General features: G+C 37.3%; 1 protein-coding gene across 1 annotated transcript in view; it reads left to right on the top strand.

The window, feature by feature from the left end:
- The window catches only part of LOC147684691 (uncharacterized), a 378108-nt gene that overhangs the window by 10656 nt on the left and 346566 nt on the right, over positions 1 to 20886 (top strand). The window contains exons 10-31 of the mRNA XM_086939726.1: positions 716 to 834; positions 1013 to 1183; positions 1459 to 1697; positions 1807 to 1910; positions 2853 to 2971; positions 3466 to 3624; positions 4954 to 5162; positions 5369 to 5484; positions 8711 to 8829; positions 9008 to 9178; positions 9454 to 9692; positions 9802 to 9905; positions 10844 to 10962; positions 11455 to 11613; positions 12914 to 13122; positions 13329 to 13444; positions 16672 to 16790; positions 16969 to 17139; positions 17415 to 17653; positions 17763 to 17866; positions 18804 to 18922; positions 19415 to 19573. Of these exons, the coding sequence (XP_086795852.1) occupies positions 716 to 834; positions 1013 to 1183; positions 1459 to 1697; positions 1807 to 1910; positions 2853 to 2971; positions 3466 to 3624; positions 4954 to 5162; positions 5369 to 5484; positions 8711 to 8829; positions 9008 to 9178; positions 9454 to 9692; positions 9802 to 9905; positions 10844 to 10962; positions 11455 to 11613; positions 12914 to 13122; positions 13329 to 13444; positions 16672 to 16790; positions 16969 to 17139; positions 17415 to 17653; positions 17763 to 17866; positions 18804 to 18922; positions 19415 to 19573 (3383 nt within the window). The remainder of the gene's footprint in view (positions 1 to 715; positions 835 to 1012; positions 1184 to 1458; positions 1698 to 1806; positions 1911 to 2852; positions 2972 to 3465; positions 3625 to 4953; positions 5163 to 5368; positions 5485 to 8710; positions 8830 to 9007; positions 9179 to 9453; positions 9693 to 9801; positions 9906 to 10843; positions 10963 to 11454; positions 11614 to 12913; positions 13123 to 13328; positions 13445 to 16671; positions 16791 to 16968; positions 17140 to 17414; positions 17654 to 17762; positions 17867 to 18803; positions 18923 to 19414; positions 19574 to 20886) is intronic.

Raw genomic sequence — 20886 nt, 5'->3', positions numbered from 1 at the left:
GAAGGCTTGGGAAGTGCATAAACTGGTGTATTGCCCATCCTTGAAGGGCCAGTTTTAGTGGTTGGGATCCAGAAATAGAGGTGAATAAAGACAGGCTATGCAAGTAAGAACTTTGGTGCTGGTCCTTGGGTCTTGAAAACGTCACCAGAGTTACGTGGAAAAGCTGCTGAAAAATGTCAGTGACAAATTATGCATTGTTTTAGGAGCTAGAAATTAGTCATAATTACACATGCACAAGAAAAACAATGATGGGGGACAAAACAGCAGCCAAATATGATTGAGCGATCAAGGATTGTCTACACATATACTTAAGGATAGGGTTGAGTAGAACCTGATGCATACATGCATGTGATGCACTGATGTGTAAAATTGACCACTTAACCGCAACAGAAGCAATTTCTGTAATGTGTTGACAACTTGATAATAGGAAAGTGTCATAGTGTAAAAGTAATGTTAATATTATGTACAAATCTACCACAGACCAAATCAAACACAGAATATCCTTCATGATAAGCAGCAAACATGTTCCTATTTATAAGGTGCCAGATTTATTGTTTTCATTTTCGCAAGAGCTAAAGATGACTTGTGCAAAAGAACTAAAGCAGATGCAAACTTTATGCTATTATCATTCAAAAGAAGAGACGCACTTAGGGTGTTTCAAAAGGCAAAAGTTTTCACAAGACTAGAGTTAATCTTTAACGCAACTCTATTTCAGGCACAGGCATCGCGTGTGAAACATCAGGCATTAAATTATGGGTAGAGGAAAACCTAATGCAGTTCATTCAGCAATCTAACATTGAAGATCTTGCACAGTTCAACAGTAATTTTAACAAGGTAGGCCATTTTAAATACATCTTCAAACATTAGAAGAAATACATGAATTTGCCTTTTTGAGTATGAAATTATGTGTTTCAATGATATCCACTGAAGGATAAATCAATAATAACACTCTTTCAATATTGAATTCATTCAAGATTCAAATGTGAAATTCACTGCACTTTATTTTCTCTAGGTGTTTATACCCAGTAATCTTACAGAAGAAGAGCTGGCTGGAATCACCATATATGTGGATGAATTTAAAAATGAAACATTAAAAACAATAATTCTGGGTCAAATCTTGCACTTTGACAACAATGAAGTATTTTTGCATTATCTTAGCACTTTAAAGATGACTATTTGTCACGTAAGTATTGTATTATTCACACAGGGTGTATCAATATTTTAAAAATAGCCTAATTTCTAAGTGACATTGTGCGTCTCATCTAAAATTACTATCTTTTTTAAAGTTTGTGATCAGAGTGTTGAAGTAATCAACCATCCTCAGCAACCGAAAAAGAAATTAATAATACCCTTTCTAAAATGGTTTCTGTTTTCAGCTATAAATCGTTATCTTCTAAACATACTTCTACTTCACATCACAAGCATTTATCACTGATATATATTTTTTGCCTTTCATAGAGCTCAAACTCATCTACAAATGTGACTTTGTGTAATGCGTCAGCTATCTTCACACTTTCAACTCAAAAAGAGTTTTTGAACAACACTTTATCTGCACTCAACATGAACTGGAGCTTGAAAAATATGAATGAATGGGTCAGACTTTTCCAGATTGTCATTGAACTGTTTCTGAGGGTCATCGATGAATCTGATCTATCACGATTACCACTTAATATACCATGTGAAGCCTACCAAATAATGTAGGTAAAAGTCTTCAATGCCTACTTCAAATATCTGCAATTAATAGTGAATGGATTGGTTTTCTATTTAGTCTTAATATTTCCTTTTTTCCCTTATTAATGACTACAGAATAAAACAGCTGAGCGATGTAGTCCTTGAACTCGATGTCAATAACAAACGTGCCATTTACGAATTCAGTGAAACATACCTTTCTCAACAGTTCAACAAATCAGGTACAATTCTTTTCATTGCAATATGAATGAAGCTTGTGACTTTATCGCTGCTGGGCAGAATGTACAACATCTTTGATCTCACACCCGGAATTACAGACCTCAGTACTTCTGGGATGCTCCAATACTGCTGTATTCTAGGTGGGACCTTTAGTGCACCCTTACAATTGAAAAATTACTATAGGAATCTGCATTGCAAAACCAATTTTCGAAAGAAATTCTCTATTATGTTCCTATCGAATATTCTTTTAGTGGATAAAAAAATGTATTATCACCTTATGGTGCACTTCAAGAAAATTGTTAAAGTTACTTTCATGATTCTCTGCATGTGTAAATTACTGATATCAGAAACTAAACTATATCTACCCAAGGAAATGAAAGAAGCGAAAATACACCCATTTAAAAAGATGAGAATGTTACAAGAAAAAGTAGTCTGAAGCTAGACAGAAGTTAATAACTCACTTTCCACATAAGAAATTCTCTAAAATGTATTGATTAATGCTGTTCTCACAAAAATATAATTTTATTAATCTACAATGGAATATGGTAAAATACCAGTGCTACTCGCTGTCACACTGCTAGTGTGGGCCATACAGGTAAATAGTACACTTCCTCATATAAAAGGTTAGATTTAGATGCTGTCCCCTTTGTAAAAAATGTGATGTGAACATTATGTTAGATTTGCATCAAAAAAAGTATTCAAATGGTCCCCTTAATCACAAAGTCCAAAACGGACAGTTCGTTGGCTGGCAAAATCTGTTATTGACATAGGTGCATTTTTGACCAACTTTGGTTTTGAGACTTCTTTCTTTAGGCACATTTGAGATATATATAAGTGCAACTGACTTATAGAGCAGCTGTTAAATATTCTGCTTTCATTGCAAATTCATCACAATGCCTTAAAACCTGTTATTCAGTGCTTAATGAAACCTTTCTTTTGTTTAGGCTCTGCATGCGCATCAAATACAAACGGAACAAAGGAATGGCTAGTGAAGAATTTGGGGGCCTTCTTCTCCTATGCTTCAGTCTCGAAACTTATAGCCCTGTACCCCAATCTGAGCATAGTAAGTGGTGCCACTGAAAAACATATTTCTTTGCAGCACAATTTCACCAGTAGCAGATGGGTTGTCTGAAGTCTTTTCTCACTACATCATTCTTTTCATTTACTTTCTTGTATGTCACCATCTTTATTCAGGGCAGAATCAGTAGCTTAAATTAGCAGGATTTTCCTAGCATTGATACCAGCACTATATGTTTCTTCGACTAAGAATAATAGTGCTCCTCAAGTTAACTTACACGCTTTTATAAAAGAATGGCAAGACGTTTAGACGGGAGCACTTTCTATAACACAAAGTAGATGCACTTGAAGTTTCTATTTTAAATACACTCAATGGAATTTGTTTTAAATCTGCAATCAGTCTGGTGTCATACTGACTCCAGAAACTATGTATATATGTTAATGTATGAATTTTATGTACAGTTATTTGCTTTAAAGCTTGCTACATGCTAGAGTCCTGGCAGTTTCAACATTGTATGCTTGTTTCTGTCATATATTTAGGAGCTGCTCACTGAAAATCTATCACCAAATGAAACAGCTGTGCTCTTGACGAAACCAGACGTCATCAACAACTCTACACTGCTAAAGCAAATACTTAGCCTTGTGACAGCAGATGAAGTCCCAGTGTATTTGGAAAATATCCTGTCTGCTTCTGAAAAGGTATGGAAACCTATGCAATGACATCAACTTAAGGGACAACATAAAATAGTGGGCTAGTAAAAACACTAAAAGTTTGTAGTTGACAAATGAACCTAAATAATGAATGACAATGGGGGATGAAACCTTTTGTAATTGAAACAATGTCACAAAGCCATAATATGATGAAGATGACTGTGTGGTGAACAGGTCGAAAGCAACCACCAATAGAAAGGGGTTCTGCCGTTCTACCATTGTAATCTTCATAGAACAAACATACAGCCGCGGTCGGCAGTAGGAGTTCCTGCAGGGCGGTGACGTGGGGAGGGGGAGAGGAAGGGTGGGGTTTAGTAATGTATTATTTACAGAGTTTAACAGGTAAGTAAACATGTAAATAAATAAAAAGAATTTTGTTGCATGCACTGCATCACCAAATGCAATGCAGTGCGCGCATTGAAATTCATTTTATTTATTTATATATTTACTTACCTGTTAAACTGCGTAATCCATACATTACTATCCCCCCATGCCCCTCCCCTCGTCACCACCCTGCAGGAACTCCTACTGCCGTCCGCGGCTGCAAACATAACCAAGAGTGGAGCAGTGTATATGAAGTGAGAGAATCATAGATTGAAGGTGTTCCACAGAGGTCATTTCAAATTGCTCTGTTAGTTTGAACATTAATCCTCCTGCACGTAGCTTACAACAACTAATATGTAGACACCAGAGGCAAGCAGAAGAAGTTCATGGTAAAGATACTAAATATCCTTAACACATAAAACTGTTTGAGAAAAGTTGATTTTATTGGACGTTTAGTGTTATAATTGCAGATCATACAATGATAAAATAAAGAAGATGGAGAGCAACATTACAAAATACAGTATCATAGAACATGTAGAGACATGTTTAATATCGATTTTGAAATATTCAGATAAAATGTAGAAAAACAAACAGGTAATACAAAACAAATTATTTAGGCCATTGGTATTCCTCCGTAAAATATTTATGAAATACTCCTCTAAATAAGGGGATGGAGGGCATACATGATGTTCCAGCAGCAAAGCAGAACTGATTAAGGAATTAAACCTTTGTGTTTTATCTACTCTCCTGACTTCCTTCGGTGTTTAAACACCTTGCCATTATTTATAGAGCAATATCTTTCTACTAAGCAATTGCAATAGTGTTGTTTAATTATCAGCATATTTATGTGACCAAACTGCACTCCTCCTTGAAAATGTCTACCTAAACAACCTCTTCTTGGAAATAGCATTATTGTGTTTGTTAGTATAAAAGAAATAATTCAGAGTTTGTTTGTTTATTAAAAATTTAACTTGTACTTTTAATTTTTTTCAGGAAAATCTCAGTGTTTCCCAAATCAACACAATAAAACAAATCTTAATAACAGTTATTTTGGAAAATGTGAGCTCCAACTTCTCGTCTTTCACCCCGAATGATTGGAAACAGTTCCTTCAAATGTATCTGTTTGAATTGTTGGGAAGTTTCAATGCAACCCATCTTCATCAACTACCAAAAAATATTACTTGCGACTCCTACCATGAAATGTAAGTATTTGGATTTGCTTTCTACAAGAAACAACTGAGATTAAATTTGCTGGAATCAAATCCTTAGAAAGAATTCTGTAGATTGACATGTTATACAAAGTTGAATCTGATTTCAGCTTATACCGCAGCAATGGTAACTAATTGCAATCAAATGTCAACTGGTAGAAAATGGTAAAATATGAAAGCTGTTCATATATCTTTTGCAGACTGAAAGCATTTGACATGCAGTACATTTCTCTAACAACTGACTCAAAAGTGGATGTCTACAGATTTTATATCAAGGAATTTCTAAGCCAAGAATCTAAAAAATCTCCTAACACAGGTACAGTAAACTGCAAAGGCAATTGTTTATGGCTATATCATTTTCTGTTATGATCATTGTTATATCACACATCAATGTCCTGTATTATTCCAAAACATAGGTGCTGAAAAGGTGTAAAGTGTGTCCGATTTTGATCAATATGCATGGTTTCTTGGATCTAAATAGACATGAAAAAACACTCACTGAATATCATATGTCTGAACATTAGGTGAAAGCTAGAGTTCATTCTTGATTCACCCTCTCACTGACCCACTCTGCTGACGGCTGAGGACACACTGCAGAGAGGCACTCTGTGATAGCTGAGCACCTATCATACGAGTTCAGCTGTGACCTCTGAATCCACCAATGTACCTGTGAAACTATAGCCACATTGGCAACGGGTGTTATCTGGTACCAAAAGGACATCCCATGGTCAATAATCAGAAAGTGATCCACTCTCTGCCTGATATCCATTACCTTTTATTTGAAGGCATTTTCCAGGATGGTGCCCAGAATTACCCTAATAAATAGGGGGAGGCAAAGTTTGTGGAGTTGTGCCCACTCCACCCTCTGTGCGGATCTGCGAAAAACTATGTGAAGAGATGCTGAGAGAAGTTAAGTTGGTGAAAGCAAGCTAGAGAATTTGAATGCTAGACCACCTCCCAGTGAGAATTCTGAATAAAGGTGGTTGTGGTGGGTCGCAACCACTCGCATTGAGAAAGCTGCATCTCTCGTTGAAGAAGCTGCCGCTCGAGTAGGAAATCTACTTGAGTGGAAGAAGCGCTCTCTAGTGCTCCACGTGATTTCGTTCACGCTGATTTTACAGGGAAGTGACACTTTCGGCACAAAAAATTTGCACAAAATGCGTGATGTATTGGACACCGCCGCTCACTGAGCTCTGCATAGCATGGCAGAGTTTTTTTAGCACTACGTGGAGCTCCGAATACTGCGACTCTGCAAAATCTACCCTGGCCTACTAATAACCACAGGTAGCAAGAACGATTCAGGGTAAGTGATCTCAAACTGGATAAAAGGAGCAAGGACGTACACAATCACTGCCTTCATGCTGTTCCATTCAAAGCACTCATCAACATATGAGAGGCGATAGGCCTACTACAACTGCAGAAAGGGTTCCGACAATACTAGCAGGTGACACTGAGGCCAACTGGCAGTGTTCTTAACTGGGAATGTTGGCTTCCCAAAATTAAATGCAGTACCTCCTATTTCTTATGTGTGCCTCTGTTATATAGAGCACATGTGTTTGTTGTATGGGATACCTGTTAACACTTGAGCCAAAGCCAGAATATTGAGGTTTTGAAGGGAGATAAATTAGCTTACATGACAAATGTTTAAAATGGAGTAGAACCTTGACCCCTATACCCTTACAAAGAGTATAAATAAGATTCTAGGAGACCGGCAGGTTCAGGCCTTAAACTCTTGCTGGGCATAATCTCTGCACAAAGAAGTGTACCTGTCAAACTCTTGCCACAGCTTTCCTTGATGGCATTAGTTTTACACTGTCTCGGGAAGTAAGCATTTGAGCAATTTCCCCCTGTATGTATCCATTTTACCTCCCTCTCATTTTGGAGAATGGTTGTCTTTTCATCTAGAGATTTTATCAGCAAAGTTAGCAGATGAGAGGACAGTGGGCCATCTGCCATGCTGCTGGCAGAGGATGCTACACTGCAGTCTGGCAAATGAATGCTAACATAACATGCTTAGGGTTCCCCATCACTGTGGTGGAGAATTTCTGGCCAACAGTGCTACCCCCATATGTTAGGAAGGCTCCAATTGGCATTGTTTTGTTTTTCCAGATACAACCCCTTAACCTGTGTTTGGCAAAACAAGAAAGGAATGTCTCTGGTGCACTGGAAGGTTTCTCCCTAAATGTGGCTATCATTTTATTTCCTCTTTCGAGCGACCATGCTTTTTATGATGCCATAAGAACAAACATGCTTAAAGTCTGATTCTAAGTGGAGTGGAGGTTCCAGGACTGGTAAGTGGGTGAACCTGTGGTGGTCAGCCTACAGCAAAGTCTCTTAGATAGGAAATCAAAATGAGGCTCCATATTTAAAAAGAAAGCAATCTCCCACTGCTCAATCAGGCGGGATCGCAATTAGGGGAGCACACGTCATTTGCTAGTTTTTGGCTCTTGCCAACACTCTGCTGATTTCTAAATGAGCCCCGATACTCTTGGTTGATCTTAGATAAAAAGTCTGCAGTGTCAGCTGCATTACGACAATTGTCCAAGACATTTTCATACCACAGGCTGAGACAAAGGCTTCCTCCACATCAAAGAATAGAATCCTGATGGAGGACCTATTGCTTAACAGTAGGACTAATAGTTCTTGGCTATGATTTCGTGTTTCATGCATATAGATGTAGGACTAATGTGCCAGCTGCATCAGGCTTCAACAGACAGCACTACCAAAGCCTTGGCCATGAGTAGATTTTGTTTGGAATGCAGGTTTCTATGATCGCCACTTGCATTCTCTAGTCAGTATTCGCATCCCGTATTGAGTTATTTGGAAGGAGAAGGCTTGGGAAGTGCATAAACTGGTGTATTGCCCATCCTTGAAGGGCCAGTTTTAGTGGTTGGGATCCAGAACTAGAGGTGAATAAAGACAGGCTATGCAAGTAAGAACTTTGGGGCTGGCCTTGGGTCTTGAAAACGTCACCAGAGTTACGTGGAAAAGCTGCTGAAAACCGTCAGTGACAAATTATGCATTGTTTTAGGAACTAGAAATTAGTCATAATTACACATGCACAAGAAAAACAATGAGGGGGACAAAACAGCAGCCAAATATGATTGAGCGATCAAGGATTGTCTACACATATACTTAAGGATAGGGTTGAGTAGAACCTGATGCATACATGCATGTGATGCACTGATGTGTAAAATTGACCACTTAACCGCAACAGAAGCAATTTTTGTAATGTGTTGACAACTTGATAATAGGAAAGTGTCATAGTGTAAAAGTAATGTTAATATTATGTACAAATCTACCACAGACCAAATCAAACACAGAATATCCTTCATCATAAGCAGCAAACATGTTCCTATTTATAAGGTGCCAGATTTATTGTTTTCATTTTCGCAAGAGCTAAAGATGACTTGTGCAAAAGAACTAAAGCAGATGCAAACTTTATGCTATTATCATTCAAAAGAAGAGACGCACTTAGGGTGTTTCAAAATGCAAAAGTTTTCACAAGACTAGAGTTCATCTTTAACGCAACTCTATTTCAGGCACAGGCATCGCGTGTGAAACATCAGGCATTAAATTATGGGTAGAGGAAAACCTAATGCAGTTCATTCAGCAATCTAACATTGAAGATCTTGCACAGTTCAACAGTAATTTTAACAAGGTAGGCCATTTTAAATACACCTTCAAACATTAGAAGAAATACATGAATTTGCCTTTTTGAGTATGAAATTATGTGTTTCAATGATATCCACTGAAGGATAAATCAATAATAACACTCTTTCAATATTGAATTCATTCAAGATTCAAATGTGAAATTCACTGCTCTTTATTTTCTCTAGGTGTTTATACCCAGTAATCTTACAGCAGAAGAGCTGGCTGGAATCACCATATATGTGGATGAATTTAAAAATGAAACATTAAAAACAATAATTCTGGGTCAAATCTTGCACTTTGACAACAATGAAGTATTTTTGCAGTATCTTAGCACTTTAAAGATGACTATTTGTCTTGTAAGTATTGTATTATTCACACAGGGTGTATCAATATTTTAAAAGTAGCCTAATTTCTAAGTGACATTGTGCGTCTCATCCAAAATTACTATCTTTTTTAAAGTTTGTGATCAGAGTGTTGAAGTAATCAACCCTCCTCAGCAACCGAAAAAGAAATTAATAATACCCTTTCTAAAATGGTTTCTGTTTTCAGCTATAAATCATTATCTTCTAAACATACTTCTACTTCACATCACAAGCATTTATCACTGATATATATTTTTTGCCTTTCATAGAGCTCAATCTCATCTACAAATGTGACTTTGTGTAATGCGTCAGCTTTCTTCACACTTTCAAGTCAAAAAGAGTTTTTGAACAACACTTTATCTGCACTCAACATGAACTGGAGCTTGAAAAATATGAATGAATGGGTCAGACTTTTCCAGATTGTCATTGAACTATTTCTGAGGGTCATCGATGAATCCGATCTATCACGATTACCACTTAATATACCATGTGAAGCCTACCAAATAATGTAAGTAAAAGTCTTCAATGCCTACTTCAAATATCTGCAATTAATAGTGAATGGATTGGTTTTCTATTTAGTCTTAATATTTCCTTTTTTCCCTTATTAATGACTACAGAATAAAACAGCTGAGCGATGTAGTCCTTGAACTCGATGTCAATAACAAACGTGCCATTTACGAATTCAGTGAAACATACCTTTCTCAACAGTTCAACAAATCAGGTACAATTCTTTTTATTGCAATATGAAGCTTGTGACTTTATCGCTGCTGGGCGGAATGTACACCATCTTTAATCTCACACCCCGAATTACAGACCTCAGTACTTCTGGGATGCTCCAATACAGCTGTATTCTAGGTGGGACCTTTAGCGCACCCTTACAATTGAAAAATTACTATAGGAATCTGCATTGCAAAACCAATTTTCGAAAGAAATTCTCTATTATGTTCCTATCGAATATTCTTTAAGTGAATAAAAAAATGTATTATCACCTAATGGTGCACTTCAAGAAAATTGTTAAAGTCACTTTCATGATTCTCTGCATGTGTAAATTACTGATATCAGAAACTCAAATATAACTACCCAAGGAAATGAAAGAAGCGAAAATACACCCATTTAAAAAGATGAGAATGTTACAAGAAAAAGTAGTCTGAAGCTAGACAGAAGTTAATAACTCACTTTCCACATAAGAAATTCTCTAAAATGTATTGATTAATGCTGTTCTCACAAAAATATAATTTTATTAATCTACAATAAAATATGGTAAAATACCAGTGCTACTCGCTGTCACACTGCTAGTGTGGGCCATACAGGTAAATAGTACACTTCCTCATATAAAAGGTTAGATTTAGATGCTGTCCCCTTTGTAAAAAATATGATGTGAACATTATGTTGGATTTGCATCAAAAAAAGTATTCAAATGGTCCCCTTAATCACAAAGTCCAAAACGGACAGTTCAGTGGCTGGCAAAATCTGTTATTGACATAGGTGCATTTTTGACCAACTTTGGTTTTGAGACTTCTTTCTTTAGGCACATTTGAGATATATATAAGTGCAACTGACTTATAGAGCAGCTGTTAAATATTCTGCTTTCATTGCAAATTCATCACAATGCCTTAAAACCTGTTATTCAGTGCTTAATGAAACCTTTCTTTTGTTTAGGCTCTGCATGCGCATCAAATACAAACGGAACAAAGGAATGGCTAGTGAAGAATTTGGGGGCCTTCTTCTCCTATGCTTCAGTCTCGAAACTTATAGCCCTGTACCCCAATCTAAGCATAGTAAGTGGTGCCACTGAAAAACATATTTCTTTGCAGCACAATTTCACCAGTAGCAGATGGGTTGTCTGAAGTCTTTTCTCACTACATCATTCTTTTCATTTACTTTCTTGTATGTCACCATCTTTATTCAGGGCAGGATCAGTAGCTTAAATTAGCAGGATTTTCCTAGCATTGATACCAGCACTATATGTTTCTTCAAATAAGAATAATAGTGCTCCTCAAGTTAACTTACTCGCTTTTATAAAAGAATGGCAAGACGTTTAGACGGGAGCACTTTCTATAACACAAAGTAGATGCACTTGAAGTTTCTATTTTAAATACACTCAATGGAATTTGTTTTAAATCTGCAATCAGTCTGGTGTCATACTGACTCCAGAAACTATGTATATATGTTAATGTATGAATTTTATGTACAGCTATTTGCTTTAAAGCTTGCTACATGCTAGAGTCCTGGCAGTTTCAACATTGTATGCTTGTTTCTGTCATATTCAGGAGCTGCTCACTGAAAATCTATCACCAAATGAAACAGCTGTGCTCTTGACGAAACCAGACGTCATCAACAACTCTACACTGCTAAAGCAGATACTTAGCCTTGTGACAGCAGATGAAGTCCCAGTGTATTTGGAAAATATCCTGTCTGCTTCTGAAAAGGTATGGAAACCTATGCAATGATATCAACTTAAGGGACAACATATAATAGTGGGCTAGTAAAAACACTAAAAGTTTGTAGTTGACAAATGAACCCAAATAATGAATGACAATGGGGGATGAAACCTTTTGTAATTGAAACAATGTCACAAAGCCATAATATGATGAAGATGACTGTGTGGTGAACAGGTCGAAAGCAACCACCAATAGAAAGGGGTTCTGCCGTTCTACCATTGTAATCTTCATAGAACAAACATACAGCTGCAGTCGGCAGTAGGAGTTCCAGCAGGGGGGTGACGTGGGGAGGGGGAGAGGAAGGGTGGGGTTTAGTAATGTATTAATTACAGAGTTTAACAGGTAAGTAAACATGTAAATAAATAAAAAGAATTTTGTTGCGTGCACTGCATCACCAAATGTGATGCAGTGCACGCATTGAAATTCGTTTTATTTATTTATATGTTTACTTACCTGTTAAACTCCGTAATCCATACATTACTATCCCCCACCCTGCCCCTCCCCTCGTCACCACCCTGCAGGAACTCTTACTGCCGTCCGCAGCTGCAAACATAACCAAGAGTGGAGCAGTGTATATGAAGTGAGAGAATCATAGATTGAAGGTGTTCCACAGAGGTCATTTCAAATTGCTCTCTTAGTTTGAACATTAATCCTCCTGCACGTAGCTTACAACAACTAATATGTAGACACCAGAGGCAAGCAGAAGAAGTTCATGGTAAAGATACTAAATATCCTTAACACATAAAACTGTTTGAGAAAAGTTGATTTTATTGGACGTTTAGTGTTATAATTGCAGATCATACAATGAAAAAATAAAGAAGATGGAGAGCAACATTACAAAATACAGTATGATAGAACATGTAGAGACATGTTTAATATCGATTTTGAAATATTCAGAAAAAATGTAGAAAAACAAACAGGTAATACAAAACAAATTATTTAGGCCTTGGTATTCCTCCGTAAAATATTTATGAAATACTCCTCTAAATAAGGGGATGATGGCATACATGATGTTCCAGCAGCAAAGCAGAACTGATTAAGGAATTAAACCTTTGTGTTTTATCTACTCTCCTGACTTCCTTCGGTGTTTAAACACCTTGCCATTATTTATAGAGCAATATCTTTCTACTAAGCAATTGCAATAGTGTTGTTTAATTATCACCATATTTATGTGACCAAACTGCACTCCTCCTTGAAAATGTCTACCTGAACAACCTCTTCTTGGAAATAGCATTATTGTGTTTGTTTGTTTATTAAAAATATAACTTGTACTTTTCATTTTTTTCAGGAAAATCTCAGTGTTTCCCAAATCAACACAATAAAACAGATCTTAATAACAGTTATTTTGGAAAATGTGAGCTCCAACTTCTCGTCTTTCACCCCGAATGATTGGAAACAGTTCTTTCAAACGTATCTGTTTGAATTGTTGGGAAGCTTCAATGCAACCCATCTTCATCAACTACCAAAAAATATTACTTGCGACTCCTACCATGAAATGTAAGTATTTGGATTTGCTTTCTACAAGAAACAACTGAGATTAAATTTGCTGGAATCAAATCCTTAGAAAGAATTCTGTAGATTGACATGTTATACAAAGTTGAATCTGCTTTCAGCTTATACCGCAGCAATGGTAACTAATTGCAATTAAATGTCAACTGGTAGAAAATGGTAAAATATGAAAGCTGTTCATATATCTTTTGCAGACTGAAAGGATTTGACATGCAGTACATTTCTCTAACAACTGACTCAAAAGTGGATGTCTACAGATTTTATATCAAGGAATTTCTAAGCCAAGAATCTAAAAAATCTCCTAACACAGGTACAGTAAACTGCAAAGGCAATTGTTTATGGCTATATCATTTTCTGTTATGATCATTGTTACATCACACATCAATGTCCTGTATTATCCCAAAACATAGGTGCTGAAAAGGTGTAAAGTGTATCCGATTTTGATCAATATGCATGGTTTCTTGGATCTAAACAGACATGAAAAAACACTCACTGAATATCATATGTCTGAACATTAGGTGAAAGCTAGAGTTCATTCTTGATTCACCCTCTCACTGACCCACTCTGCTGACGGCTGAGGACACACTGCAGAGAGGCACTCTGTGATAGCTGAGCACCTATCATACGAGTTCAGCTGTGACATCTGAATCCACCAATGTACTTGTGAAACTATAGCCACATTGGCAACGGGTGTTATCTGGTACCAAAAGGACATCCCATGGTCAATAAACAGAAAGTGATCCACTCTCTGCCTGATATCCATTACCTTTTTTTGAAGGCATTTTCCAGGATGGTGCCCTGAATTATCCTAATAAATAGGGGGAGGCAAAGTTTGTGGAGTTGTGCCCACTCCACCCTCTGTGCGGATCTGCGAAAAACTATGTGAAGAGATGCTGAGAGAAGTTAAGTTGGTGAAAGCAAGCTAGAGAATTTGGACGCTATACCACCTCCCAGCGAGATTTCTGAATAAAGGTGGTTGTGGTGGGTCGCAACCACTCGCACTGAGAAATCTGCATCTCTCGTTGAAGAAGCTGCCGCTCGAGTAGGAAATCTACTTGAGTGGAAGAAGCGCTCTCTAGTGCTCCACGTGATTTCGTTCACGCTGATTTTACAGGGAAGTGACACTTTCGGCACAAAAAATTTGCACAAAATGCGTGATGTATTGGACACCGCCGCTCACTGAGCTCTGCATAGCATGGCAGAGTTTTTTTAGCACTACGTGGAGCTCCGAATACTGCGACTCTGCAAAATCTGCCCTGGCCTACTAATAACCACAGGTAGCAAGAACGATTCAGGGTAGTTCATCTCAAACTGGATAAAAGGAGCAAGGACGTACACAATCACTGCCTTCATGCTGTTCCATTCAAAGCACTCATCAACATATGAGAGGCGATAGGCCTACTACAACTGCAGAAAGGGTTCCGACAATACTAGCAGGTGACACTGAGGCCAACTGGCAGTGTTCTTAACTGGGAATGTTGGCTTCCCAAAATTAAATGCAGTACCTCCTATTTCTTATGTGTGCCTCTGTTATATAGAGCACATGTGTTTGTTGTATGGGATACCTGTTAACACTTGAGCCAAAGCCAGAATATTGAGGTTTTGAAGGGAGATAAATTAGCTTACATGACAGATGTTTAAAATGGAGTAGAACCTTGACCCCTATACCCTTACAAAGAGTATAAATAAGATTCTAGGAGACCGGCAGGTTCAGGCCTTAAACTCTTGCTGGGCATAATTTCTGCACAAAGAAGTGTACCTGTCAAACTCTTGCCACGGCTTTCCTTGATGGCATTAGTTTTACACTGTCTCGGGAAGTAAGCATTTGAGCAATTTCCCCCTGTATGTATCCATTTTACCTCCCTCTCATTTTGGAGAATGGTTGTCTTTTCATCTAGAGATTTTATCAGCAAAGTTAGCAGATGAGAGGACAGTGGGCCATCTGCCATGCTGCTGGCAGAGGATGCTACACTGCAGTCTGGCAAATGAATGCTACCATAACATGCTTAGGGTTCCCCATCACTGTGGTGGAGAATTTCTGGGCAACAGTGCTACCCCCATATGTTAGGAAGGCTCCAATTGGCATTGTTTTGTTTTTCCAGATACAACCCCTTAACCTGTGTTTGGCAAAACAAGAAAGGAATGTCTCTGGTGCACTGGAAGGTTTCTCCCTAAATGTGGCTATCATTTTATTTCCTCTTTCGAGCGACCATGCTTTTTATGACGCCATAAGAACAAACATGCTTAAAGTCTGATTCTAAGTGGAGTGGAGGTTCCAGGACTGTTAAGTGGGTGAACCTGTGGTGGTCAGCCTACAGCAAAGTCTCTTAGATAGGAAATCAAAATGAGGCTCCATATTTAAAAAGAAAGCAATCTCCCACTGCTCAATCAGGCGGGATCGCAATTAGGGGAGCACACGTAATTTGCTAGTTTTTGGCTCTTGCCAACACTCTGCTGATTTCTAAATGAGCCCCGATACTCTTGGTTGATCTTAGATAAAAAGTCTGCAGTGTCAGCTGCATTACGACAATTGTCCAAGACATTTTCATACCACAGGCTGAGACAAAGGCTTCCTCCACATCAAAGAATAGAATCCTGATGGAGGACCTATTGCTTAACAGTAGGACTAATAGTTCTTGGCTATGATTTGCTGTTTCATGCATTTAGATGTAGGACTAATGTGCCAGCTGCAGCAGGCTTCAACAGACAGCACTACCAAAGCCTTGGCCATGAGTAGATTTTGTTTGGAATGCAGGTTTCTATGATCGCCGCTTGCATTCTCTAGTCAGTATTCACATCCCGTATTGAGTTATTGGGAAGGAGAAGGCTTGGGAAGTGCATAAACTGGTGTATTGCCCATCCTTGAAGGGCCAGTTTTAGTGGTTGGGATCCAGAACTAGAGGTGAATAAAGACAGGCTATGCAAGTAAGAACTTTGGGGCTGGTCCTTGGGTCTTGAAAACGTCACCAGAGTTACGTGGAAAAGCTGCTGAAAACCGTCAGTGACAAATTATGCATTGTTTTAGGAACTAGAAATTAGTCATATTTACACATGCACAAGAAAAACAATGATGGGGGACAAAACAGCAGCCAAATATGATTGAGCAATCAAGGATTGTCTACACATATACTTAAGGATAGGGTTGAGTAGAACCTGATGCATACATGCATGAGATGCACTGATGTGTAAAATTGACCACTTAACCGCAACAGAAGCAATTTCTGTAATGTGCTGACAACTTGATAATAGGAAAGTGTCATAGTGTAAAAGTAATGTTAATATTATGTACAAATCTACCACAGACCAAATCAAACACAGAATATCCTTCATCATAAGCAGCAAACATGTTCCTATTTATAAGGTGCCAGATTTATTGTTTTCATTTTCGCAAGAGCTAAAGATGACTTGTGCAAAAGAACTAAAGCAGATGCAAACTTTATGCTATTATCATTCAAAAGAAGAGACGCACTTAGGGTGTTTCAAAATGCAAAAGTTTTCACAAGACTAGAGTTAATCTTTAACGCAACTCTATTTCAGGCACAGGCATCGCGTGTGAAACATCAGGCATTAAATTATGGGTAGAGGAAAACCTAATGCAGTTCATTCAGCAATCTAACATTGAAGATCTTGCACAGTTCAACAGTAATTTTAACAAGGTAGGCCATTTTAAATACACCTTCAAACATTAGAAGAAATACATGAATTTGCCTTTTTGAGTATGAAATTATGTGTTTCAATGATATCCACTGAAGGATAAATCAATAATAACACTCTTTCAATATTGAATTCATTCAAGATTCAAACGTGAAATTCACTGCTCTTTATTTTCTCTAGGTGTTTATACCCAGTAATCTTACAGCAGAAGAGCTGGCTGGAATCACCATATATGTGGATGAATTTAAAAATGAAACATTAAAAACAATAATTCTGGGTCAAATCTTGCACTTTGACAACAATGAAGTATTTTTGCAGTATCTTAGCACTTTAAAGATGACTATTTGTCTCGTAAGTATTGTATTATTCACACAGGGTGTATCAATATTTTAAAAGTAGCCTAATTTCTAAGTGACATTGTGCGTCTCATCCAAAATTACTATCTTTTTTAAAGTTTGTGATCAGAGTGTTGAAGTAATCAACCCTCCTCAGCAACCGAAAAAGAAATTAATAATACCCTTCCTAAAATGGTTTGTGTTTTCAGCTATAAATCATTATCTTCTAAACATACTTCTACTTCACATCACAAGCATTTATCACTGATATATATTTTTTGCCTTTCATAGAGCTCAAACTCATCTACAAATGTGACTTTGTGTAATGCGTCAGCTTTCTTCACACTTTCAACTCAAAAAGAGTTTTTGAACAACACTTTATCTGCACTCAACATGAACTGGAGCTTGAAAAATATGAATGAATGGGTCAGACTTTTCCAGATTGTCATTGAACTATTTCTGAGGGTCATCGATGAATCCGATCTATCACGATTACCACTTAATATACCATGTGAAGCCTACCAAATAATGTAAGTAAAAGTCTTCAATGCCTACTTCAAATATCTGCAATTAATAGTGAATGGATTGGTTTTCTATTTAGTCTTAATATTTCCTTTTTTCCCTTATTAATGACTACAGAATAAAACAGCTGAGCGATGTAGTCCTTGAACTCGATGTCAATAACAAACGTGCCATTTACGAATTCAGTGAAACATACCTTTCTCAACAGTTCAACAAATCAGGTACAATTCTTTTTATTGCAATATGAAGCTTGCGACTTTATCGCTGCTGGGCGGAATGTACAACATCTTTAATCTCACACCCGGAATTACAGACCTCAGTACTTCTGGGATGCTCCAATACAGCTGTATTCTAGGTGGGACCTTGAGCGCACCCTTACAATTGAAAAATTACTATAGGAATCTGCATTGCAAAACCAATTTTCGAAAGAAATTCTCTATTATGTTCCTATCGAATATTCTTTTAGTGAATAAAAAAATGTATTATCACCTTATGGTGCACTTCAAGAAAATTGTTAAAGTCACTTTCATGATTCTCTGCATGTGTAAATTACTGATATCAGAAACTATACTATATCTACCCAAGGAAATGAAAGAAGCGAAAATACACCCATTTAAAAAGATGAGAAGGTTACAAGAAAAAGTAGTCTGAAGCTAGACAGAAGTTAATAACTCACTTTCCACATAACAAATTCTCTAAAATGTATTGATTAATGCTGTTCTCACAAAAATATAATTTTATTAATCTACAATGGAATATGGTAAAATACCAGTGCTACTAGCTGTCACACTGCTAGTGTGGGCCATACAGGTAAATAGTACACTTCCTCATATAAAAGGTTAGATTTAGATGCTGTCCCCTTTGTAAAAAATATGATGTGAACATTATGTTGGATTTGCATCAAAAAAAGTATTCAAATGGTCCCTTAATCACAAAGTCCAAAACGGACAGTTCAGTGGCTGGCAAAATCTGTTATTGACATAGGTGCATTTTTGACCAACTTTGATTTTGAGACTTCTTTCTTTAGGCACATTTGAGATATATATAAGTGCAACTGACTTATAGAGCAGCTGTTAAATATTCTGCTTTCATTGCAAATTCATCACAATGCCTTAAACCCTGTTATTCAGTGCTTAATGAAACCTTTCTTTTGATTAGGCTCTGCATGCGCATCAAATACAAACGGAACAAAGGAATGGCTAGTGAAGAATTTGGGGGCCTTCTTCTCCTATGCTTCAGTCTCGAAACTTATAGCCCTGTACCCCAATCTAAGCATAGTAAGTGGTGCCACTGAAAAACATATTTCTTTGCAGCACAATTTCACCAGTAGCAGATGGGTTGTCTGAAGTCTTTTCTCACTACATCATTCTTTTCATTTACTTTCTTGTATGTCACCATCTTTATTCAGGGCAGGATCAGTAGCTTAAATTAGCAGGATTTTCCTAGCATTGATACCAGCACTATATGTTTCTTCGAATAAGAATAATAGTGCTCCTCAAGTTAACTTACACGCTTTTATAAAAGAATGGCAAGACATTTAGACGGGAGCACTTTCTATAACACAAAGTAGATGCACTTGAAGTTTCTATTTTAAATACACTCAATGGAATTTGTTTTAAATCTGCAATCAGTCTGGTGTCATACTGACTCCAGAAACTATGTATATATGTTAATGTATGAATTTTATGTACAGTTATTTGCTTTAAAGCTTGCTACATGCTAGAGTCCTGGCAGTTTCAACATTGTATGCTTGTTTCTGTCATATTCAGGAGCTGCTCACTGAAAATCTATCACCAAATGAAACAGCTGTGCTCTTGACAAAACCAGACGTCATCAACAACTCTACACTGCTAAAGCAAATACTTAGCCTTGTGACAGCAGATGAAGTCCCAGTGTATTTGGAAAATATCCTGTCTGCTTCTGAAAAGGTATGGAAACCTATGCAATGACATCAACTTAAGGGACAACATAAAATAGTGGGCTAGTAAAAACACTAAAAGTTTGTAGTTGACAAATGAACCCAAATAATGAATGACAATGGGGGATGAAACCTTTTGTAATTGAAACAATGTCACAAAGCCATAATATGATGAAGATGACTGTGTGGTGAACAGGTCGAAAGCAACCACCAATAGAAAGGGGTTCTGCCGTTCTACCATTGTAATCTTCATAGAACAAACATACAGCCGCGGTCGGCAGTAGGAGTTCCAGCAGGGCGGTGACGTGGGGAGGGGGAGAGGAAGGGTGGGGTTTAGTAATGTATTAATTACAGAGTTTAACAGGTAAGTAAACATGTAAATAAATAAAAAGAATTTTGTTGCGTGCACTGCATCACCAAATGCGATGCAGTGCGCGCATTGAAATTCGTTTTATTTATTTATATGTTTACTTACCTGTTAAACTCCGTAATCCATACATTACTATCCCCCACCCTGCCCCTCCCCTCGTCACCACCCTGCAGGAACTCCTACTGCCGTCCGCAGCTGCAAACATAACTAAGAGTGGAGCAGTGTATATGAAGTGAGAGAATCATAGATTGAAGGTGTTCCACAGAGGTCATTTCAAATTGCTCTCTTAGTTTGAACATTAATCCTCCTGCACGTAGCTTACAACAACTAATATGTAGACACCAGAGGCAAGCAGAAGAAGTTCATGGTAAAGATACTAAATACCCTTAACACATAAAACTGTTTGAGAAAAGTTGATTTTATTGGACGTTTAGTGTTATAATTGCAGATCATACAATGATAAAATAAAGAAGATGGAGAGCAACATTACAAAATACAGTATCATAGAACATGTAGAGACATGTTTAATATCGATTTTGAAATATTCAGATAAAATGTAGAAAAACAAACAGGTAATACAAAACAAATTATTTAGGCCTTGGTATTCCTCCGTAAAATATTTATGAAATACTCCTCTAAATAAGGGGATGGAGGGCATACACGATGTTCCAGCAGCAAAGCAGAACTGATTAAGGAATTAAACCTTTGTGTTTTATCTACTCTCCTGACTTCCTTCGGTGTTTAAACACCTTGCCATTATTTATAGAGCAATATCTTTCTACTAAGCAATTCCAATAGTGTTGTTTAATTATCACCATATTTATGTGACCAAACTGCACTCCTCCTTGAAAATGTCTACCTGAACAACCTCTTCTTGGAAATAGCATTATTGTGTTTGTTAGTTTAAAGAAATAATTCGGAGTTTGTTTGTTTATTAAAAATATAACTTGTAC

This window comes from Lissotriton vulgaris, chromosome 10, assembly GCF_964263255.1.
Source record: "Lissotriton vulgaris chromosome 10, aLisVul1.2, whole genome shotgun sequence".
Lineage (NCBI taxonomy): Eukaryota > Metazoa > Chordata > Amphibia > Caudata > Salamandridae > Lissotriton > Lissotriton vulgaris.
The sequence above is the reverse complement of the archived record's forward strand: the minus strand, read 5'-3'. Positions and strand labels throughout refer to the sequence as shown.